The sequence below is a fragment of the Perognathus longimembris genome, chromosome 27 (genome assembly GCF_023159225.1).
Source record: "Perognathus longimembris pacificus isolate PPM17 chromosome 27, ASM2315922v1, whole genome shotgun sequence".
Classification (NCBI taxonomy): Eukaryota; Metazoa; Chordata; class Mammalia; order Rodentia; family Heteromyidae; genus Perognathus; species Perognathus longimembris.
In genome coordinates, this window is record NC_063187.1 from 7,824,694 (window position 1) to 7,849,331 (window position 24,638).

The 24,638-nt window shown below is 48.1% G+C and overlaps 1 protein-coding gene across 3 annotated transcripts in view; it reads left to right on the plus strand.

Moving 5' to 3' along the window:
- The first annotated feature begins 16,502 nt into the window (after window positions 1-16,502).
- The window catches only part of Erc1 (ELKS/RAB6-interacting/CAST family member 1), a 99,932-nt gene continuing 91,796 nt past the window's right edge, over window positions 16,503-24,638 (plus strand). For all 3 annotated transcript variants that reach the window (XM_048335261.1, XM_048335262.1, XM_048335263.1), the window contains exon 1: window positions 16,503-17,321. In XM_048335261.1, the coding sequence (XP_048191218.1) occupies window positions 16,653-17,321 (669 nt within the window). In that variant the 5' untranslated portion in view covers window positions 16,503-16,652. The remainder of the gene's footprint in view (window positions 17,322-24,638) is intronic.

The following is a 24,638-nucleotide window of genomic DNA, read 5'->3' on the forward strand; positions in this document are numbered from 1 at the left end:
GAAAGAGGCAGAAGTGGTGCTGTGGATCGAGTGGTAGAGCGTTAGCTAGCCTTGCACAAAGAGGCACAGAGACAGTACTCAGGGCCTCCCTGAGTTCAAGCCCCAAGACTGGTACAAAAGAAAAGAAAAAAAAGAGCTCTTGTTTCCCTACAGACATGAAATAGTTCATACTCTTGAAGAGAGCTTTATAAACTAGCATGAAACCATTATTTTTTATTGCATTTCTGACGTCTCTACGGAAAGTCGGCTGCGTCCTGCATCCATTAGCTCCATCCGCACTCCTGTGAGAGAAGGCTCCGTGTCGTGGAGAGAACCAGCTCTTGCTTTCATGGCTGGGGGGGTGGGGTGTGGGGGGGGCGCAGGGATCAATAGTAACTTTATTACCTCATGTCTTCTAGAAAAATGTCCAACTTGAAAACTGTCTCCTGCTCCGTATTTACTGCCCGAGACTAAATGGCCTTTAAGTCCCTCTCCAACACTGAGACTTTATGACAATGCAGAGGAACCACTGGCCAGGCACGGGGGCCCCTGACCCTGGAAATGTCACCCCCGAGTGTGAAGCCGGCGCTCTCCCCTCCCTCCCCCCCCCCCCCCACGCTGACATGCCGATGGAGCACTGGACTGGGAGCCGACCTGGCCAGGAAACGGAGTGGTGGGCAGGCCTGGGAGCACCAGGGACTGAACTGGAAGGATGTGGGTGGGGTGCCCTCAGGAGGGGGGGGCCGCTGCCGTGATAACCATGTGCTTCTTTGAGATTGCCCGGGGTCCCCAGGGGCGGGATTGTTGTCCCTTCCGGTCCTTGTGTGCTGAAGGACGAAGGACGCAGCTGCAGGGCTGGGGAGTGGCCGCCCCTCTGTGGGCACCGGGCGAGGCCTGCGGGGTGAGGCAAGTGTGGGGAGCGGTGTGACCCGTGACCCGGAGCTCGGGGCTGGCAGCGGGAGCGTGTGCGGGGGCAGCTGCGGGCATCTCACGGCCTTCTCAGAACCATTCTCTAGCTGGTCTAGCTGGGTGGCTCCCGGGCTCCAGGGATCTTGGGAGTGTGGGTGGGCACCCACCGCGCGTTCCGCGTCTGTGGAGGGCCAGCCGGTGGTGGTGGTGATGCGTGTGAGTTCTCCGTGAGGCTTGAAGGACAGCCGTGCAGCCCAAGGTGCCACTCCCAACGCCACCGACCGCGTCGGCACGTGTCAGCCCTTCTCCTCACCACCGCGCCTGTGACCCGAGCGCTTTCAGTGGGGGAAGAGACTGATGTAGAAAACAGCAACAATGAAGCAGCCGCGTGCCGGTGGCTCACGCCTGTGATCCTAGCTACTCAGGAGGCTGAGATGCGGTTCAAAGCCAGCCCGGGGCAGGAAAGTCTGTGAGACTCGAATCTGCACTTAACCCGCCCAACAGCCAGAAGTGGAGCTATGGCTGTGTGGCAGAGCGCTAGCCTTGAGCAGAAAAGCACAGGGACGCTCGCCGGCTAGGCCCTGAGTCCAAGCCCCTGGACTGGCGGGCAGGTAGGCGTGCACAAGGTGGTGATGGGCGGGGGCAGTGGCTCGGGTGCTGGGCCTGCCTGGCAGCTGTGAAGCCCTGAGTGCAAACCCCAGTACATGAAGCAAGTTGCACCAGACACGGGGGGATCGCGCCTGCCACCCCAGCTCCTCACAAGGCTGAGATCAGAGGATGACCACCCCAAGCCCGCTCGGGCGGGAGAGTACAGTGGAGACTCCATCTCTAAGATGACCAGCAAACAAAGCAGGGCTTGCGGCAAGGCTCGAGGGGGCAGAGCCAGTGACGTCCGAGCCAGCTAAGCAAGAAGAGCAAGCCAAGCAGGCTCTGGGGCCCTGAGGTCAAACCCCAACCACAGCACAAAAACACTTAAAAGCATGGGGGTGGGGTGGGAGGGGGGGCTGGGAATGTGGCTCAGTGGTAGAATGCTTGGGTAGGGTGCATGAAGCTCTGGGCTCCATTCCTCAAAAGCCAGAAGTGGAGCTGTGGCTCAAGTGGTAGAGTGCTAACCTTGAGCAAAAGCAGCTCAGGGACAGCGGCCCAGACCCCGAGTTCAAGCCCCAGGACTGGCAAAAAAAAAAAAAAAAATGGGGGAGGGGAGGGATGGAGAGGAGGAGGAAGGAAGGGGAAGGTGGTCAAAATGGAGCCATGAAGCTGGCTGAGACTGGTTTGGGGAGGGAGGAGAGCAGAGGGGATATATGTATATATATGTACATATATGTATGTATGTATGTATATATATATGGAGATGTCAGAATGACTCATTGATGCTAGCCCAAATGTGGGCAAGAATATTCTATAAAACGACACTCAGGACACATTCATAAGGTGCACACCAAGCAAATTAATTTTGTGTTCAGACTTCGATTCCATCCCCCAGGTATTTCATGATGCCCAAAGTACCTCACCATATCCCCCAATCCCCCTCATTCCAAAAGCTGAACAATTCTAGTTGCATTTCAGACAAGGGCGACTCAAACCGGTGTTCTCTGTGGGTGTCTGCGTATGTGTGAATTCAAAGGGGTGCTCTGTCCCTTAGTTTTTGGGTTTAAGGCTGGCACTCTACCACGTGAACCGCAGTTCCACTTCTGGCTTCCTGGTGGTTCACTGGAGGTAAGACTCTTGTGGATTTCTTGCCCCTGGGGGTGGGTTTGAGCCTTGATCCTGAGATCTCAGCCTCCTGAGTAGCTAGACTTACAGGTGTGGTCACTAACACCTGATTTAAATATTGAGCTTTTAAGTTTCTGCTGAAAAATATCTGGACACATTGTTAGAGGCCTGGCTTTTCCTGATAAGTACTTGGGCACGCAAGAAGGAGTAACTTAGTTTTCTAGATGTTTGCATAAGCAGATATATGATCACATTGTTGGGTACCACATCTTCTAGCAACCGGTAGTCCTACCTTGGTTTTCCTTTTCTTTTCGCGGGGTGTGTGTTTGTGTGCAGTACTGGAGTCTGAACTCAGGGCCTGGATGCTTGTCCTTGAGCTTTTCCTGCTCAAGGCTGGCACCTGAGCCACAGCTCCAGTTCTGGCTTTTTGGTGGTTCACTTGGAGATTAACGAGTCTTAAGGGCTTTCCTGTCCGGGCTGGCTTTGAACTGTGACCCTCCGATTTCAGCTTCCTGAGTTGTTGGGATCACAGGCGTGAGCCGATGGCCAGCATCCCAGCTGGTAGTTCTCTGTTATAGGACGGAAGGGGGGGAAGGCTACAGCAATGGCCTCTGTGTATCCTGGGAGTGACAGCTGGAAAACCTGGGCAGGATAAACCAGAATCTGATCCATGAACGAGTGTGAGTATTGAAGAGACGCTGCAACATGGTAATGGGGTTGTGAGGAAGCGTGTGCACGGGCTCATCGGATCGTGGGAGATTCAGCCTGAGTAGGACTCACTTCATACCGCCTCGCAGCTCTCCAGGACCTTTTAAGTGATCTTAACACACACTGGGAGGCCGGGCATAAATGGAATTCGCACACTATTCTTGTCTGGAGATGGCTTCAATTAATGGCTGTTAGCCCTCTGAACCCCGACTTCAGCCTAAGGAAACTGGGGTGCCCCAAACGAGGTCCCAGCTGCCTGAATGGCTGTCCGGAGCTAAAGAGTAACAACAACAATAATCACAGGCTGCTGCTTCCACCCGGCCCGCACCAAGCCTGGGCCTTGGGGGTCGCCTGCTCCATGAGTCCTTGGCTTGTTCCTTGGGTTCCTTTGTCCCTCAGTACTTGGCACAGTCCTTCGGGGTCGCCCGGCCCCTCAGTACTTGGCACAGTCCTTCGGGGTCGCCCGGCCCCTCAGTACTTGGCACAGTCCTTCGGGGTCGCCCGGCCCCTCAGTACTTGGCACAGTCCTTCGGGGTCGCCCGGCCCCTCAGTACTTGGCACAGTCCTTCGGGGTCGCCCGGCCCCTCAGTACTTGGCACAGTCCTTCGGGGTCGCCCGGCCCCTCAGTACTTGGCACAGTCCTTCGGGGTCGCCCGGCCCCTCAGTACTTGGCACAGTCCTTCGGGGTCGCCCGGCCCCTCAGTACTTGGCACAGTCCTTCGGGGTCGCCCGGCCCCTCAGTACTTAGCTCGGTCCCCGGGCCGCAGGACGACCGAGCTTCCGTCCCGCCGAAGCCGGGAAAGGCCGCTCCCGCCCCCGGGGCGGCCCGACGTCCGCTTCCTACGGCAAGCCCGGGAGGACACGCGCCGCCGCCCCGCCGCCGCCGCCGCCGCGCCCCGGAGCAGGCCCGGCTCCCCGCGTCCGCCCCCCGTCGGCGGGCGCGGCCCCGGGGCGGAGGGCGGCGCGGGGCGGCGGCGGCGCGCACGCCGGGGGCGGGGCCCTGCGTGGCGCGGGCGGGGCGGGGCCGCGCGGGGGCGGGGCGCGGTGACGTCACGGGCGCCCGGCCGCGCTCCGGCTGTGGTGGCGGCGGCGGCGGCGGTAGTGGCGGCGGCGGTAGTGGCGGCGGCGGCGGCGGCGGCGGGGGCGCCCGGGCGGCAGCGACAGCCCCGCCGAGCGTGAGGCGGGCCGCGCCGGCGGCAGCTCGGAAGTCGGGCGGGACCCGGAGCTTCCGCCGGGCGCGGGCGCCGAAGCGTTCGCGGCTCCCCTCCCGGCTCCCCGCTCCCGGCCCGGGCTGGGCTGGGCAGGGCGCCCCCGGGGAGGGACGGAGCTGGAGGTGAGGCCGGGACCCCGGTCCCTCCGCGCGGGCGGGGCCCGGCGCGCGAGACGGCGGGAGGTGGGAGGGGAGGGGGGCGGAGGAGGAGGAGGGCGGACCCCACCTTAACCCCCTGCACCTCAGCCCTCCCCACCTCATCCCTCCCCCACCTCTACCCCAGCCCCCCGACCTCCACCCCAGCCCTCCCCCACAGCCCTCTTCCACCTCATCCCCCCCACCTCCACCCCAGCCCTCCCCCACCCCGACCTTCCCCCACCTCCACCCAGCCCTCCCCCACCGCATCCCCCCCACCGCATCCCCCCCACCTCCACCCCAGCCCCCCGACCTCCACCACAACCCTCCCCCACCTCAGCCCTCCCCACCTCCACCCCAGCCCTCCCCCACCTCAGATCCCACCTCAGTCCTCGCCACCTTAGCCCCCACCTCAGCCCCCCCACTCCCGCCCCCACCTCAGCCCTCCCCACCTCATCCCCCCCCACCTCTACCCCAGCCCCCCCGACCTCCACCCCAGCCCTCCCCACCTCAGCCCTCCCCCACCTCATCCTTCCTCACTTCAGCCCCCTTTAAATCCCCCACCTCACCCCATCCCAACCCTCCCCACCTCAGCCCTCTTCAGGCAACCCAGCCCATCCCCCTTCACCCCATGGCCCCACCTCAGCCCCTCCCCGTCCTCCACCCCCCCCCCCCACTCTCGCACCCCTCTCCCCCAGCCCTCCTCACCCTCTCCTTGGGTCCCCAGCCCACCCGCCCTGCCCCGCGGGGGTAATGGGCTGGAGGTGAGAGGTAGGGGGAGCGCCCCGACGCCCCCGAGAATGCGCGGTGTGGCCGGCCAGGTAGCCGCGGGTGGTGCGGGCGCGGGAAGCCCCGAGGTGGATCTGGGGGCTTCGGCCAGGTGGACGGGGAGCCTGTTTTGGGCTAAGCGGTGAAGGGTTGTAGTCCAGAGGGGGCCGTGGGGGGGGGGGGAGGGAAGGCGCGCACATGTCCGCCTCGGGGCTTGGCGGCTGCTGGTCCTTTCCCTTTTCTTTCTTTCCTGGCCGGTGCGGGTGCGTGGAGGAGGGCGGAAAGCGGGGAGAGGACCGATCTCTTCTTGGGCAGATGCGGAGCCCACGCGTGGATGGATCCGAAGTTCCACACCCAGCGAGAGGGAGTTAGACAACTTCATTCTGCCCGCAGCCCTTGTAGACCTCCTTACACCTAAAGATGCTCTCTTCCAGTAGTTAGAGAGTCTTTATTTATACCACCTTTACTCTTTTATTTATTTCCCCCCCTTGGTACTGAGGCTTGAATTTGGGGCCTGGGTGCTGGCTGGCCTTTAGGTTTTCTTTTCAAAACCAAAGGCTGGTGCTCTTATCTACCATTTGAGCCACAGCCCCGCTTCTGGTTTTTTGGTGGTTCATTGGAGATAATTGTCCACTTTCCTGCACAGGCTGGCTTTAAGCAGTGATCCTTAGATTCGGCCTCTTGAGTAGCCAGTAGTTGAGCCACCAGCCAGGTTTTGTCCTGGCTTTTAGAGGCCTAAGACTCAGGTGGTTGCTTTGGAAAGCACATTTCTGAGGAGTAGTTGCAGGTGGTTTCAATGGTACTTTCGGAGCTAATTGTATGGGGGGGAAAGCCTAAGTGTTGTAAAGCACAGCTGTCTTTTACAGCTTATTTTTTTTTTCAGCAAACCTTGACATTTAGACATTCTGTGTTGAACACTGAATTCTTGGAGATTATTTATATTTCTCCACTGCAGATTCGCTTATTCTACTCTTTATTATTTAGACAGATTCGTTTATTCGACTCTATTTAGACAGGCTCCTCATTTTTGCAAGGACTGTTCTTAGAGTCAAGTGCTTTAAAAATGTTTCTTAAATAATGTTCTAGAAGCACATGTCTACCTGTCTCCTTAGGTTGGGAGATGTGTCTCAAACTAAAGGTTTTCCTCAGCAGAGTTCCAATCTTTTCTGGATTTCTGCCTCCAGTTACAGTATAGCACTTACTGATCTTACCTTTCAGTGCCTTGTTTTATTATTATTATTATTTATTTTTCAGTGCTGGGAATTAAATCCATGGCTTAGAGCATGCCAAGCAAGCACTACCACTGAGTCACATCTTAATGTCTTAATCTTAGTGTCTTAATTTAAGCGGTTTCTTGTTCAGAGAATGGGTGCTCTAATGGACCTGTATTATATAATGGATGAAGTAGGCATGGCTTGCGCAGTAATTCATTGTGGAGGAAGAGAAACTGTTGTAAGACGGAATTTAAACAGTTACTTTCCCAAGCAAGGCCTGCCCAATTTATTTGGGAAAACAGCCAGAGAAGTGCTTTCCTGTCACCCAAGAGAGAAGTATAGATGAGCTTCAGTCGCTGAAGATCACTGCCGGTTTGACATGCCTACTTAGGGAGCAGATGATTATCTTCCAAGAAATACTTCTGCTTGCAGAGACTTAGAGGAAACAAGATTGAATAAGTGAGAAAGCGTGGTCCCATTTATATTAAAAAAAAAAAAGATGGTTAGCTGTATTCAGACATCAAATTGTGGGTTGATAAAATGAGAAGTTTTGATTTTGGATTAGTTGAAAGGAAAAATTGAAAAACACCCATTTAGTTTTGAATTATGCATGCTTTGAGTGAATTAATTGAGACAAATGTGGACTATAGCACTGGGTGAAATGTGTGCCGGTGTATTCCCAAAGTGACATTTGATGTGGTTGATAGGAAATAGGGCTCTTCTTGTACGGCTGGAGTCTCGTAGTTTGGGGGAAAGTGTAAAGTACTAGCAACCTGTTCGGAGATCCCTTTAGAATTTCTTCTGCTTGAAAAACCCCTACGCATTTCAGGAGATGATGCTTGGCATTCATTCCTTGTGATGCTCTTGTTGAGGAGTCCCTTTTTTGCTTCATTGATAAAGTCAGAGAAGTATGTCAGGATCTTAATTCAACATTAATACTGGAAGCTTGAATGTGAATATCCTCATAACACTGCGTTTATGCTTGAAGTAGTAGGAAAGCTGTTTTGTGTGTCTTACTCGTATTGTGTCAGAAACACTGAAGGGAAAGCATCAGGAAGCAAAGTATTGTGAATCAAACAGTAAGTTCACTGATTGCCAACTTTCAGAGCGATATACAGTGATTATGTGGGATGTAATTTAATTCTGTGTCTCTTCAGATCTTTCATGGTCTTGGAGTCACAGTGCCAAATTCAAATCCTGGCTTTGCCATTGTAGGCCCTAGGGCAATGTGCTTAACCCCATTTAATTTAAATTTTCTCTTTTTTTTTTTTTTTTGGTGCAGAGGCACATTTCCAGTTCTGGCTTTTTTTGGTTTCACTGGAGATGAGACTCTTGGTCTGCCTGGGCTGACTTCAAACCTCAGTTCTCAGATCTCAGCCTCTTGAGCAGCTAAGATTGCAGACATAAGCAACTGATGCCCAGCTTACCCTCGGTTTCTTAGCCTTCACCTGTGCCTTTAGTTTGTCATCTACAAAGAAGGGATAATAACTGTGATACTAAACATCTTAACTTCTTGGGATGATTAAATGAGTTAATCCACAGATTATCAATTCTTACACATGATCAACTGGTTTGTTGACATCTATTGAATTTTTCTGGGGGGGGAGTACTGGAGATAGAACTCTGGATCTGTGTTTGCTAGGCAGATGCTATATCACTTGAGCCATTCCACCAGCTCTTTCTGCTTTATTTATTTACTTACTTACATGTTTGTTTGTGCTGACACTGGAGCTTGAACTCAGAGTATTGAGTTTGTTTGGCGGTTTTTGCTCCTAACTGCTGCTCTGCCACTTGAGCCGTGACTCCAGTTCCTGAACTGGTTATTTCTGAGGTAGGGTCTTTCTTTCTGGGCTTACCTAGGCTGAGATCCTCTTGTTGCATTTCCCCATGTAGCTGGTACGACAGATGCACACCACTGCACACACCCCGTTGGTTGAAATAGAGTATTAAGGACTTTTTGCCTTTACTGGACTTGAACTGAGATCTTCCCCGTCTCTGCCTCCTAAATAACTTGGATTACACGCTGAGCCACTGCACCTGCCATCTGTTGAATTCTTTTTGCTGTGAACACTTTCTCTTCACTTAACAAATGCATATTGAACTTGGATTATATGTTGGATTATATTCTCAATGCTGGTATTAGAGCAAGGAACAAAGCGAATGAAACTCTGAATTCTCATGGGGCTTTGGTCCTGTTTGAGGAGACACCTGATAAAATGAGTGAATAAACTGTACCGACATTAGGTGTTGATTTGTATCATGAAGAGAAATGAAAGAGGGCTGGGAATGCAGACGTGAGGATGTGGGCAGCTTGCAGGCGGTTGGGTGGCCTCTGAGATACCACAGAGATTTCAGCGGGGAATGGCATGATCTGACTGTTGCCTTGGGTCTTAGAGCAGGTGCGATAGGGACATGAGGACCCTTAGCAGGAGTGGCCCTGACCAAGGTGACAGCAAAGATAGCGTGATGGGAACTAGTTGGGTCTTGGATGTGTGTTTAGGGTAAGAACTATTGTATTTGCTGGTAAACTGAATATGAGATACAAGCAAAAGAAAAGGACCGAAGTCTGGCTTGAACAACTACATCTTCAGAGCAGTGCACAGCCATTATCTAGTATATCACTTCATTATGTGGCTCTTCAGGTCTTGGGATGTATTTACTGGAGTCACAAGAATGAAGTTTCCATAGTAAGATAGCAACGTAGTTGGATGCTTTTGGGGAAACCTCAGAAGTAAGTTTAGGAAGAGGGAGAGGGTTTGTATAAAAGCTGCTGTATAGAATTATAAGCTGGTGAGATCACCAGGGAATGAATTTAGGTAGAGAGGAGATTCAGACATCTGAGCCTGAGGCACTGATTCATTCAGTAGTAATTTAAAAAGTGTGGCTCTGGGTACCTTGAGGATACAGCAGTTAGCAATGCTGACCAACCCTCCCCTTGTGGTACTCAACTGCAAACAGATTGGTAGGAACACAAGTTGGAAGGAATTGGAGAATGAAGGGTAACCCAGCTGATGGTAAGAGCTCACTGAGTAAAGGAGCCAAAGGAGCCTGGGGTTCTAGAAGCCCGAAGAAAGGGAATTTTCAAGGAGGAAGGAAAGATCAACTGTGTCATTGTTTAAAGATATGTCAAAGTGTTGGGTAAGAGACTTTTGCTTGACTGTAATATCTGGTAACACATGACTAAATATCTTGTGTGAGACAGTTGAGACAAATGTGAGAACCTTTCGTTTTCACTTCTCCGCATTGATTTTTTTAAAAAAGATATTTCAGAATGAAATAGTAGCTTGATTGTACTTGTACAGAAGACGTGTGTGGTAGCTTTTGTCGTTATTAATCATATGTACACTTAATTTTTTTTTTTTTTTGCCAGTCCTGGGCCTTGGACTCAGGGCTTGAGCACTGTCCCTGGCTTCTTTTTGCTCAAGGCTAGCACTCTGCCACTGAGCCATAGCACCACTTCTGGCCGTTTTCTATATATGTGGTGCTGGGGAATCAAACCCAGGGCCTCTTGTATATGAGGCATGCACTCTTGCCAGTAGGCCATATTCCCAGCCCCTTACACTTAAATATTTTAAAAATTGTTTTTATGTCCCTTAAAAATAGGTAATGTATGTACTTAGTTAGAAGGCATCAGAGAGTATTTGGGGAAGAAAAGTCTCCTGTTGTAGCTCCTTTTTTCTTGAAGACAATCACTGTTTCCAGCTTATTCTTCTTACAAGTAAAATTCTCTAATAATATTTGTTACTCCCAAATTGCGTTAAGTGCAATCTAATACTGAACTCTGGTACTACTTTACAATGGGTTATGATTCTTATTTTTTTTGGAGGTTCTGCGTTTTGAACTTGGGCCTCAGACTTGCAAGGTGGGCCCTCTACTGCTGAGCTATGCCTTCAGCCCTTTTTGTGCAGGTTATTTTTTTGTGTACCTATATTAGCTTACTTAATTGATTAATTTCATTTTATACAATTACACACTTACTTTAGTAACATGAAAAAGTCCATATAATTCTCTTAAGTTGAACACCGATGACTCCCTCTGCCAAATGACATCATTGACATCAATGGCGATATATTTATGCATTTTCCCTATGCAATTATCTCCATTATTGGTTCTCTGCTGGCTGTTTTTGAGATTGGGTCTCACGTCTTCCCTGATACATGCTGGGACCACGGTCTGTTAGTGTTATGCTTCCCGTCACAGTTAGATGATGCGTATATACCATCCTGCCCAGCTGTCTTTTGAGAACAGGCCTTGCCACCTTTTCTGCTTGGTTGGCCTCAAACCATCATCCTCCAAATCTCAGCCTGAGTAATGAGGATTGTAGCTGTGAGCCACTGGCGCCGGCTACGATAGGTAATTTGAGAGATGGGTTTAGAGCCCTTGTCAAGGGAAACAGTCTAGAATCTAGCATGGATTCACTGAGTCACAGCAGACAATAATTCTGATCTTGTAGCATTGACCTGTTCACTTGTCTGGTAAGTAAAAGAAATGCAGCTAGACTCCATGCAGCTAGTCCTCAGCTGAATGGTTTCATGCTGCCTTTGTGGAAAATATGGAAAACGCGTCCTAGATTTCATGAGGGGAGTGACTGTCATGTTCCCTTTCCTGAGCAAATAATAGGTTGATGAATGGACGATGGTATAATTAGGTGAACGCACAGCTGGTGGAATGATGGACGTGGACGGCATCGTTGTTTCCTGAGGAGGAGAGGTGGGGAACACATGTTAGGTGACTCATTCATGTGTGCGCTGACGTGACCGGGATGGCAGAGGATCGTGACAGTGTGGGATGCCCTCCTAGAGTGTGTGTGCGGATGTCCTTGTCCTCCCCGAGTGTGTGTGTGCTGTCCTCGCTGAGCGTGTGTGTGTGTGTGTGTGTGTGTGTGTGTGTGTGGTGTCCTCAGTGAGCTCCTAGTTGTTGCTCGTGAGTAGTGGAGAGGTAGAGGTGGACACCCGTGTTAGTGGGTAGCCTGAGGGTCAGAGTAAGGGTTTTCAGGAGCACGTAGAAGCGGTGGTGGGGCAGTGGCCCTGGGAGAGAGGACAGCACAGGCTCCTCCCTCTCCGTTGGGCCTGGTGTGAGAGACTGCACAGCTTCTTGGAAGTGAGTGAGGACATTTGGAGGAAATCGAGTGTATTTTCCCACTCACTTGACTTGGTAGTATCACTTAAACTCAGAAGGTTTCCCATCTTCACAATGAAAAACCTCTCCATCGTTGTACCCTCTCTGCTTTCCAGTGAGACTTCTGTACACTTGCATACTTGTTTTTTTTCCCCCACTTGTAATTTTCATCTCAACCTCTGTGTGTCTGGAGCTAGCTAGTGCAAATGACCCATGGCTGTTTTCCTGTCCTCCTCTTAGTAGCTCTTGTAGTTGTCTATTGTTTCATAGTTTCTGTGGGCCAGGAATCTGGGTGTGGTTGGTGCCTGTGATTCAGGTCTCCTGTAAGGCGGCGGAGGTGCTGACTAAGGCTGCGTTCATTTCCATCCCCGGGCTCCGTTGGAGCAGCCTCTGCTCCCAGGCTTGCTCTCACGCCTGGCAGCGGGCCTCTGCCTCCCGGCTTTGTGGCCTGTTTGCTGCAGAAGTCGTTTGGGCGTCTGCCTCGTTTTACTTACCACGTGCTCCCTTGCTTCTCCCGTGTCTTTTGTATCGAAGGCTCTGTGGGGACTGGGGGAGATACCGGCCCCAGTCTCCTTGTAACCTAATCTTGGAAAGCGATGGGCTGTGGAGTTGGCCGATTCCTGTCACCAGATCCAACACACTCAGTGGGGTTTGCAGAGATACGAGTTACTAGACGGCAGAGAGCATGCTGGGACAGGCTGGACATCGCCTGTGACAGACACTTGATTTCTCCTTTGTAAAGTGCTCTCTCCACTGGGGTTTTCAGAGCACACTTGTGTTTTTCTTGTTTGGTCTCGGGCTTCTGTCAGGTCACCTTTTGACTCTTTCTCTACCCATTCAGTGAATGTTTGAATTTTCAAGGCCAGCTCATCCCCCTCCTCTTGCATTTTTCACTGTATGCCGAGTATTTGTTTTTCCTTCTTCTGGCGTGTTAAGGGCTGTATATCCACCCACTCCGCACTTGGCGTACCCCGGCGTGAATGTGGGATTGCCGCTCTCCCTTTGGAAGTTGCCTGGTTCATTAAATGCTATCACCAGTTCCTCAAGCCAGAAATGAGAGTGTTATTCTTGATCTTTCTCCCCCCCCCCACTGTTTATTTTACTATTCCCTATTGATTTCATAAAAATTACCACTGCTCAGCAACGGAGTGAATAATCCTGTTAGGTACTGTGTCCCCTGCCGGGTTCTGTGTACTGAATGAGTGTGGGGTAAGACTCTTTCCAATCTGTGCTCATGGCCATTGAAGATTTCTGATGAAGAGACACGTGGTTGGAGCGCTGCTCCAGAAGAGCTGCCACCCCCGAGCTGTCTCTTGTAGTGGTTCACCAGAGCGAAGTGAAGCCTGTGGTCTTTCCAACTTCCTTTACTGTGGCTGTGTGATGAACAGATCGCATCTGACTGCCCTCTGAATATCCATTTAATTTTTCCCAGGTGTCACTCTTTTTTTGGGGGGGGGAGGTGGGGGTCGGTTGTGAGGCTTGAGCCCCAGAGACTTGGCGCCGTCCCCGAGCTCTTTTTGCTCAAGGCTAGTGCTCTACCACTTTCATCCACAGCTTCACTTCTGGTTTTCTGATGGTTCATTGGAAGTCAGAGTCTCACAGACTTTCCTGGCAGGTCTGGCTTTGAACCATGATTCTCAATTCACAGCCTCCTGAGTAGATAGGATTACAGGTGTGAGCCAGTGTCCGGTGTTACTCTTTTTCTGTTTGTTTGAAAGCCTTTTTATTTGAAAATAATATAACAGTGAAGAAAAATGGTGCGAACTTTAGTTAAATATCTATGAAATTGTAAAAACATTTTAAGAAATGGAAGTTTGAACCTTAGGCCAGGCGCCAGTGGCTCACACCTATAATCCTATCTACTCAGGAGGCTGAGATCTGAGGATCGCAGTTCTAAGCCAGCCTGGGCAGGAAAGTCTGTGACTCTTATCTCCAGTAAACTACTCAGAAAAAGCCAGAAATGGCATGGTGTCTCAAGTGGTAGCGCACTAGCCTTGAGCAAAAAGAAGCTCTGGGGGACAGCACCCAGGCCCCAGTGGTGGCACACACACATTTAAGAGTGTATTATAGGAACTTGACCTATTAAGGTAGGACAATATTAAAATAACCAACACTGTTATAAAACAAACTATGGAACATATAGTAGTTTAGCCATCATCTAGGTCAAACATCGGGACCTTGCCAGCCATATAGAAACATTCCTTACAAAAACATGTCAAAGAGTCTGGGAGGACTGGGATCTTTTGGGAAGGCTGCCCATCCTGGAACTTGATGCTCTTGAAGGATCTTGGCAGGGATAGCTGATAGAAGCAGAGCACAGCTGTGATTAGCGACCTCATATTTATTCTTAAGTATCTACTTGACAAGTAGATATTTGTCGTGGTGAGAACTTTGCTAGAACCTACAATTAACTCGATTAACTGATTGATAAGACTGATTAAAACCTGCTATTTACCTTATTATAACCAAGTTATTCACCCTTCCTTAGAAGAGGATGAACTGGTAATGTCTGCCTATGTTCAGATTGCTTCTTTGGTATCTAGTATTAAAAACATCAGCCACTGGGCGCTGTTAGCTCATACATGTAATCCTAGATACTCAGTAGGCTGTGATAGGAGGATTGCAGTTCAAAGCCAGCCTGGGCAGGAAAGTCTATGAGATGCTATCTCCAATAAGTTACTCAGAAAAAGCCAGAAGTGGTGTTGTGGCTCAAGTGGTAGAGTGCTAGCCTTGAGCAAAAGAAGCTCAGGGACAGTGTCCAGACCTAAAGTTCACGCCCCAGGACCTGCAAAAAAAAAAAAAAAAAAGAAAAGGGGAAAAAATTAGCTAGACACTGGTTGCTCATGCCTATAATCCTAGATAATCAGGATGCTGAGATCTGAGGATCCTAGTTTGAAGCCAGCCTGGGCAGGAAAGTCCCTGTGAGACTCATATCCCACGAACCACTCAAAACCCAGTAGTGGCTGTGTGGCTCAAAGTGGTATAGCACTAGCCTTGAGCAAAAAAAAATCTCAAGGACAGCACCCGAGTCCTGGGTTCAAGCCTCCCCCCCCCAAAAAAAAAAAATCAGAATCCAGGGTACAAAAACTCATTCTAAGTACTTGTTAGAACTCTGACTCTGATATTGGCAAGTAATTTAACAGATATTGTTCTGAGTTGGGCTGTATAGTTCAGTGGTTGAGCACTTGCCTATTGTGCATGACCCTGGGTTCTATCTGTAGTACTACACGAAAATACCGCCCCCCCCCCAAGTTATAGAACTATTTCAGTATTGAGACCTGGTTTGTATCTACAAGCATATTCTCTGTATATAATTGCTGTGTGTTAACATTTTATTTCTTAGAAAATGGAGTTGCTTTGGTTTGTTCTGGCTCAGCTTATGCCATCTTCTTAGAACTAATATTTAAACTAAACACTTTCCTGTTTTTATTCATGTAGGAAGAACAGTTTGTTTTTTGAAAAGTTGAGATCTTGCCTGTTGAGTAACAGGAGAGCAGAGGACAGAAATAAATAGCCAGGCATGTAAGAGACAGTAACTTATGGAATTTGGATATAATTTAAAGATAGAAGATATAGTTTCCCGCCCCCCCCTTCTTTCTCTCTCTTTCTTTCTTTGCCAGTTCTGGAGCTTGAACTCAGGGCCTAGACTCTGTCTCTGAGCCTCTCTGTGCTCAAGATCTACCACTTGAGCCACAGTATCACTTTTGGCTTTATCTGGTTATGTGGTGCTGAGGAATCAAACCCAGAGCTTCATTCATGCTAGGTGAGCACTCTACCACAAAGCCACATTCCAAGCCCTGGCATTGCTTATTTGAGAAGCATTTCATCACATATTGCTTTTCAATACATCCTCTCTCTGGACCCCAAGGAGGTTGTAAAGTCACTGTAGTAGAGAATGGCTCTGATCAAAGGGCACAGATGCAAAATGTGTGGGGGGGGGGGGTGGGGTGGGAGGTGAGGGCAGAGCTTTCGGTCTCTGATTTACAGGCCCAGAAATAGCATCCTTTAGGTTCCCCTTGCAGGGGCTGGGAATATGGCCTAGTGGCAAGAGTGCTTGCCTCGCATACATGAAGCCCTGGGTTCGATTCCTCAGCACCACATATATAGAAAAAGCCAGAGATGGTGCTGTGGCTCAAGTGGCAGCGTGCTAGCCTTGAGCAAAAAGAAGCCAGGGACAGTGCTCAGGCCCTGAGTCCAAGCCCCAGGACTGGCAATAAATAAATAAATAATAAATAAATAAAATAAGTTCCTCCTACATATAGTTTTTTGGATACCAGTTTAAATGAAGGAACACGTATAATATAAAACCCAATGAAAACAACCCCCCAAAAACAACCCAATGAATCTTTGTAAATGTGACTTACTCGAAGCCTGTTGTTACCTGATCTAAGCCGAGTTAGACGCACAGGTGCTCCTTGACTTAGGATGAGGTTATGTCTTGATAAACCCCATCCTAAACTGAAAATGCATGTGACCTTCTGAACATCGTGCTTTACCTTAGTGCAGCATGGACTTTCCTTTGTTTATCATCACAGTACAGCAGATAACAGAGCTGCGGCTCACTGCCGCTGCCCAACATCTTGAGGGCGTGTTTTACCACATTTAGCTGGTTTGGAGAAGATCAAAATTCAAAGCATGACTTCTCCTGAGTGCATCCAGCACTTGCACCTCCTGAGGGCTAAGGGAAAGCTTCTGGGAAGGGAAATATTTATCATCGGAGGACTTACGATGCCTTCTTTTTATTACAGATATGGTGTAAGATACTTCATCAAGACTGGACAGCTGGAGACCATTATTTCCCATAGCCTTAAGCTGACGCATAGCCATAGGAAAAGCTCCCAGAGTTCCGTTGTTTCCTGCTTTACCTTTTTCCTGGTACCGAAGTTCACCTTGCAACCATGTATGGAAGTGCTCGTTCCGTTGGGAAGGTGGAACCAAGCAACCAGAGCCCTGGGCGCTCCCCTCGACTCCCCCGTTCCCCCCGCTTAGGTCACCGCCGAACCAACAGCACTGGAGGGAGTTCTGGAAGCAGTGTTGGTGGTGGCAGTGGGAAAACCCTTTCGATGGAAAATATCCAGTCCCTGAATGCTGCCTATGCTACATCTGGTCCCATGTACCTCAGTGATCATGAAAACGTGGGTTCTGAAACACCTAAAAGCACCATGACCCTTGGCCGTTCCGGGGGACGCCTGCCTTACGGTGTTCGGATGACTGCCATGGGCAGCAGCCCCAACATCGCCAGCAGCGGGGTGGCTGGTGACTCCATCGCGTTTGGAGAGCATCACCTCCCCCCGGTCAGCATGGCGTCCACCGTCCCTCACTCCCTCCGCCAGGCACGCGATAACACCATCATGGACCTGCAGACCCAGCTGAAGGAGGTGCTGAGGGAGAACGATTTGCTGCGCAAAGACATGGAGGTGAAGGAGAGCAAACTGAGCTCCTCCATGAACAGCATCAAGACCTTTTGGAGCCCGGAGCTCAAGAAGGAGCGGGCCCTGCGGAAGGACGAGGCCTCCAAAATCACCATCTGGAGGGAGCAGTGCCGAGTTGTGCAGGAGGAAAACCAGGTGAGCTACGTGTGTGTGTGTGTGTGTGTGTGAGCGCGTGTGTGCTCTCACCGGCAGGATTCATGGGTGCAAATGGAGTGGGCTGTTCTTCGGTTTTAGATTTCACTTTTCCAATCTTCATTTACTTTAAATTTTTATTTTTATTTTTTAGTATTTTCTGTCCAGTTTTACAGATTTAGCCCTGTGTGTAAGATATTTTTTTTCCTAGTCTGCATAGTGTGTGTGTGTGTGTGTGTGTGTGTGTGTCTGTCTGTCTGTCTGTCTGTCTGGGGCTTTAAAAACTCAGGGCCTGGGCACTATCCCTGAGCTTTTTTGCTCAAGGCTGGCACTGTACTACCTGAGCCACACCTTCCTGTCTGGCTTTTTGATGGTTAGTTGGAGATAAGAGTCTCACAGACTTTCCTCCCTGGGCTGGCTTTGAACCGTGATCCTGAGATCAGCCTCCTGAGTAGCTAGAATTAACGACCTGTGCCACCAGTGCTTGGCTATGGCACTTTTTTTTTATTGTAAGAAATACTATGGGAACATTACACATGAGTAAACACTTCCTTTTCAAATAGAGATATGGTCTTGCTCTGTCCCCCAAGCTAGTCTCCCAACTCTTGATTCTCTTGCCTCCCCTTGTAGAATTCTGGGATTGCAAGTGTGTACCACCACTCCTGTGTAAAGCTACAGCCTTCAGGGATGGAGTAGGTACGGAAAGTGGGTGTGAGGTTTCTGGATCTCTTGTTGCATTAGCTAGCCACGAGGCTGCCTTGCTGAGCGTGCTGCAGACATCACATTGGGAAATGGCTGTTTTACCGAGCAAAGAGTTACCAACCTAATTTTTTTAGTGTTGAAATAGTAGAGGCATTTGTTTATACCTATAGTTTCAAAGCAATACAGAAAAAAAGCCCATTGCAGTATTTTTTTCCAATTAGGAAGCTACATTCAAACATAAAATATTGAGTCTCCAAAAAAACCAATTGTGGGCACTTAGCACTTCAGTGCAAGAGAAACATCCACAGGGTTTTCATGCCAAAAAAGCCATATGTGCTGAAGAAGGGTGAACACTGCCTTGTCTAGATTCCACCCCTTGCCCTAATTAAACACCCATGCTGGCAGGAATATATTCTTCCTGCACCCACTATAATTACCACACAATCCTAAAATTGTATAACTTGGGTCCAAAAAACAAAGGGTGCAATTTTAAAGTAAAGTGAGACACTGCAATGAGATACAGAGACTGCGAATGCTAATTAATAGATTATAGTCAGCCAGCAGTGAGCCCTAATTACACTGCAGTCATCACACCCTCCATAGCTTTCAGAGGTCAGACATCTCCCACTTTACTGAGATTGGCTTAATAGGGTTTACAGTAATTTAATAAGGTTCCCCATTTCAGTCTGAGACCGAGGAGTTGGGTCCATTTCTAAGCATTTGATCTGATGGGAGCATAGAGATCTCCAGCTCCAATCCTACGCAAGAACACATTTGCCTAGAATCGCCTGATCTATGTGGTTTATTACGATGGAATCCTTACAGAAGGTTGTTTCTACAGTAAAAATGCACAGCTCTTTTTATGTCTCTCCTTTTGTTACTGAACCGAATGACTGGTGGTTATTGTTACACTTCTTTCCCGATACACGCTTGTAAATATTTTTATCTTCAGTTAGATGCTTATTTTAAAAATAAGTCTTTTAAAGTACTTTCATTGAAATTTCGTGTGGCCATAGTATGTAATTCTGCTTAAGATTATAGGGGGTAGCAAGTGACTAGAATGCCTTTTGCCTTGTATTACTCTTTTTCATTTTGGAGTTGGGTTCTCTCTCCCCGTGCTGGGAATCAAACCTATGGGCTTTGCGTATGCTAAGCAAGTAAGTGGTCTACCACAGAGCTACACCCCCAGTCCTGGTGGGATCTTGACTCCTGTGGTTTTCACTTTATTTAGAGACCAGGAGGATTTTAAGTTCGTAAGTACAAAAAAGCATGAATTTATCCTGTATAAATATTTTGCCATTTGTTCTTATTGTTTAGAGACTACTGACAGATAACACTTATGTAATTTTAGGTTATACTTTAATCTGCTACTTAGTAAAAGCCATTATTATTTGCATCATGTGAGCTCATGTCTTTAAAATCTGATCTTAAAGTTTATGATCTGTGTTTTGGGCTATTCATTTTTTTGTTGTTGTTTTGGTTTTTTGCCATTCATGGGACTTGAACTCAGGGCCTGAGCACTGTCCCTGGCTTCTTTTTGCTCAAGGCTAGCACTCTGCCACTTGAGCCACAGGGCCACTTCTGGCTTTTTCTATATATGTGGTGCTGAGGATTCGAACCCAGGGCTTCATGTATACAAGACGAGCACTTTACCACTAGACCATATTCCCAGCCCTGGGCTATTCATTTTTGATAATTTTGTTTAATATGAAGATTATGAATATGAAGATTATGAATGATTATCCAAAGTATTGTGGATAAATCCGTATTCTAGTTTATTTTCCAGATACCTAATCTTTTTGTTTTTTTCTTTTTTGCCAGTTGTGGGGCTTGAAGTCAGGGCCTGAGCGCTGTCCCTGGCTTCTTTTTGCTCAAGGCTAGCACTCTATTCCCAGCCCTCCTAGTCTCTTTTGTTGTTTCAGAACTAGGCACTATGTAGTAGAGTAACCCGAGAAAGTGAAGTCAAATGCAAAATAGAGTTGTTCCTTTTGAAGAATTAATCATTTTGAGAAGCCAGTGTGTATGTGTATGGCTTATTAAAATGTAGTCTTCCCATCTGTTGTATCTGTTCGTGTATGAGGGATGGAAATGGGCATGGGGTTTGCCTTGGATACAGTTGGGAAGTCTGCTTCCTGCACTGTTGTAGAACGCCATGACCAGCAATTCAGACTGCACAAATAGCTGATGTGGTTCATTTGCGAGGAAATAAGGACAGAGAAAGAACAGCAGTCCTTCTTAATTTCTCATCTCTCCTTTTGGATCCCACCGTCCAGTCTAGTGTGTGTTTTTCTTTTTTTCTTTTTTTTTTTTGTGTGTGTGTGTGTGTGTGTGTGTGCCAGTACTGGGGCTTGAACTCAATACCTGGGCACTGCCCCTTGGCTTTTTCTGCTCAAGGCTGGCACTCTACCATACTTCTACTCCTGACTTTCTGCTAGCTACTTGGAGATAAGAGCCTCATGGGCTTTTCTGTTGTGGCTGGCTTTGAACTGCAGTTTCTCAGATCACAGCCTGGTGAGTAGCTAGGATTGCAGGTGTGAGCTGTGGCCACCCACTTTGCCTTTTCTTTCTTGTTTCAGTCCTGGCTCTGAAAGTCAGGGTTGCGTATGTAGCCTTGGTGGTTTAGTCTTTCTGCACTTCTGGTTACCTAATCTTGTCTCTTTCAGTTGTGATTCTGTCTTGGTCGTGATGCCCAAATTTAGGATTGATTCAGCCATCTAGGAATGAGACATGCATGACTTACTGGGGTTCTTTTCAAGGTAGTTGGCACAAAATCAACTGCTTAAGTAAAAGGCCATTGTGTTCATCTAAGTTCCTTGAGCTTTCAGATGAGGATAGCAATTGCTTTGTTATTATAGTATTTAAATAAGATTAAAGGAAGCAATATGTGTAAAATTAAGGACAAGACTAACTGAATTAGGGTACATTTTTAAAGCTGTACAATAAATATTGAATGGAAATTAGGTTCCTGGTTTCATAACTACAAATCTATTTTGTAGCATTTTTTGGAAGTGGAGATGTACCTTAATTCTTGCTGAAGGCAAACAGTAGCTTAGAACCAATAGGAGTTTTAGAAAGTTCCAAATGCGTAGTAGCTTTTCATGGATGACTAATTACAACCAGTGCAGTCTTTGTATTCCTGAAGGAGTTACTAGCACGTTGTAGGGTAATTAGCTTGCTGGATTTTCAGTTACAGTGATATTCATTTATTTAACATTTTTATTTCCATAATGACTCATCTGTGAATTATAGAGTGCTTTCCCAAAAGGAATGCAATATTGCTGGGGGGGGGGGGGGAAACCACACAAAAAAAACCTTTTAATTGCTCTGTTTGCTTTCTGTGGTAAGGGGTTTCTGGTTGTATAAGTTGGGCCAAAATTCTCTGCAAGTAATTTTAACTGTGTGCTTTGGTATAAAGAAGATTCCACCTTCAGAAGGCAGTGGGGATTTCCTGAGAATGCTTGTATTGACTGACTCTGCAGTTACCTTGTACAGTTCTGTACTTGAATACTATAAAAATAGTATTGTGTACCCCCCCCCGAAGGTGCCATTTTCTCATAATTCCTGCCACTAACTCTACTGACAGGAAAATGTTCTCTTTCATCCAGTGTTCCCTTTGATTTTTAGGTGTCATCTATCATTGTGCCCTATAAAAAATACTGTAATAGCTGGGCATGGTGGCACGTGCCTCCAATTCCAGCTACTATGGAGGCTGAGGCAGGAGGATCCCAGATAGGAGGTTTGCCTGGGTTAAAGTTAACCTACCTCTGAAACAAAATACATAGAGAGCATGGCTCAAGTGATAGAACACTTCTCAGCTCTTCTCTAGAAATTTGAGGCCCTGGCTGGGGATATGGCCTAGTGGCAAGAGAGCTTGCCTCGTATACATGAGGCCCTGGGTTCAATTCCCCAGCACCACATATACAGAAAACAGCCAGAGGGCTGGGGATATGGCCTAGTGGCTAGAGTGCTTGCCTCGTATACATAAGGCCCTAAGTTCGATTCCCCAGCACCACATATACAGAAAATGGCCAGAAGTGGCGCTGTGGCTCAAGTGGCAGAGTGCTAGCCTTGAGCAAGAAGAAGCCAGGGACAGTGCTCAGGCCCTGAGTCCAAGCCCCAGGACTGGCCAAAAAAAAAAAAAACAAACAAAAAAAAAAAAAAAAAAAAAGAAAACAGCCAGAAGTGGCGCTGTATCTCAAGTGGCAGAGTGCTAGCCTTGAGCAAAAGGAAGACAGGGACAGTGCTCAGGCCCGGAGTTCAAGGCCCAGGATTTGAGGCCCTGCATTCAATCCCTAGTACCACAAAAAGAAAGCAAAAGAAAAACCATAATCATTTTGTTAGTGAAAAAAGTGTTCTTATAATGATGTGGTCCTCTGAGGGTTAGCAACAACTATCATAGAGCATTCTCCCATAGCCCGGGCTTGATACTTTCATCCACAGTGTGTAATCTTGACAGAAGTCCTGCAGACCAGCAATACTCTCCTCATTTACACTTGGGGGGCTGAAAATTAAGAGCTGCACCTGTGCAGTTCTCTCGTCTGATACTTGTTTGGTTATGAAGTCAACTAAAATGTAGATATGATTCCAAAATACCGATTGAGAAACCAATGTTTTCGGTCACTTACTAGATGTAAAAGACTACATTAAAACTGCTCTATGTTTTAGTTGGAGAAGGAAATCCAGGAATAGGCATATGACAAGATCCCAGGGCTTCTTGGAGAGGGTCACAGTTGAGAGAAGGGCAGAAGAGAGAGGACAGGGGATCCGTTGAGAAGGTGGTGAAAATGCAGTTGGATGAGTTTAAATAACTTGCCTGTATCGGTAGGGGTCAGCATCACGCGTCAGCATTTTCCTGTTTTGATAGACAGAGAACATTTAGATTAATGATTCCCAGACTTGATTTTTACACAACAGTAAAATTAAAAAAAAAAAAAAGGAAGTGGAGGGTGTAGGTAAAAGGTGAAATATTTATACATTCTGAAGAGAAACCAGAGTGTAGTAGAGGGAGTCAGGAAAGAACTGGCCTGAGATTGTCAAATAAAACGTTAAAGAAAAAAATTTAAAATTGCATAATTTTAGAATAGAGGACAGTTCTTTCCAAGAAAATAGCCTTGAACTTTACAATGCATTTTTTTTTTTTTTGGCTGGTCCTAGAGCTTGAACTCTGTCCCTGAGCACTGTCCCTGTTATGAACATTTCAGTGCCCATGAAGTTTTGTTCAATGCAGCCATGCTTACTCCTGTGTTGTCTGTTGCTGATTTGTGCCACCCTGGTGGCGTGGAGCTGTGAGAGCCCGCAGAACGGCCCTGCACAGGGAACCCGTACCCGGAAACCACCTCCACCTGTGCTTAGGCAGCAGGCTCAGCTCACGCGGGCCTGTGGCGTTTGCTTATGTGTTCTTGTGTGTCCCAACAGCAGTACTGGGGAGGGTCTGGTCGTCTTACTTTATCATCATCATTATTATCGTTACTGCTATTATTAGCCTATCCTGGGGCTTGAACTGAGGGCCCTGGTGCTGCCCCTGAGGTTTTTTTGTTTGTTTTGTTTTTGCTTCAGGCTCATGCTCTGCCACTGGAACCACAGCTGCTTTTCTGGCTTTATTGATAGCTTATTGGAAATGAGAGTCTTCCAGGCTTTCTCGCCCAGGCTGGTGTGGAGCCGTGATCTGCAGATCTCAGCCCCCTGAGTGTCTGGGGATCCTGCTGTGAGCCGCTGGCGCCTGGCTGTGGTCTAAACTCACTGCAGTGTAAAACCAGGCTGGGAGCGACTGGCCTGAGGCCTCACAGCGAGGAGGCCCTTCCCGCTCAGGCTGAAAGCCTCCGGGGTGGGCACGTGCTCAGGACAGGGAACGCGAACGTACCTTTGCCTTCACCTCTACCGCTTTCCCTTTGTGTTGTCCCTGCCCGCAGAGCAGTCACTGAGTCCCTGAACCTCACACTGATTGATCTGTGAACATTTGGTTTATTTTTATTTGACTCAGTGGGATTTTCCCAGAGGTTTGTTGATGAGATGTCCTACTTACTTACTGGTGTCCTACTTACTGAACTTTTTTTGTTGTTTTTTTTTCAAATCTGTCATTTTTGAACTATATATAATCTAATTTCACTATTAGGGCTTGAACTTGGGATCTGGGCTGCTTTTCTCCAGGCTGGAGCTCTACCACTTTTGCCATATAGTTCCACTTCTGGATTTTTTTTTTTTTTGATGGTTACTTGGAGATAAGAGTCCCACAGACTTTCCTGCCTGGGCTGGCTTTGAACTGTGATCCTCAGATCTCAGCCTTCTGAGCAGCTAGGATAACAGACACGAGCCACCAGCGCCCTGCTAAATTAATTTTTTTTTGTTTGAGGATGAATTGGATTAGCAGTGGTGTGGGATTTAGGTGGATCAATCGATCCATGAAGAAATCACTACCCCTTTTATAGAAGTGAAAGAAAATTTACAAGAGCGAAGAAGCTTGAACTAGTGGAACAGATTAAAATGTTATAAATAATGTGTTTCAGAGTAGCTCACCTACATTCCAATGATTCTGTGAGCTCCTGATTTTAAATTGTTAGCAGTCTTATGCCTTCATTTTTTAAATAATAAACCTCACTGTATTTTGAGATTAAAAAATTA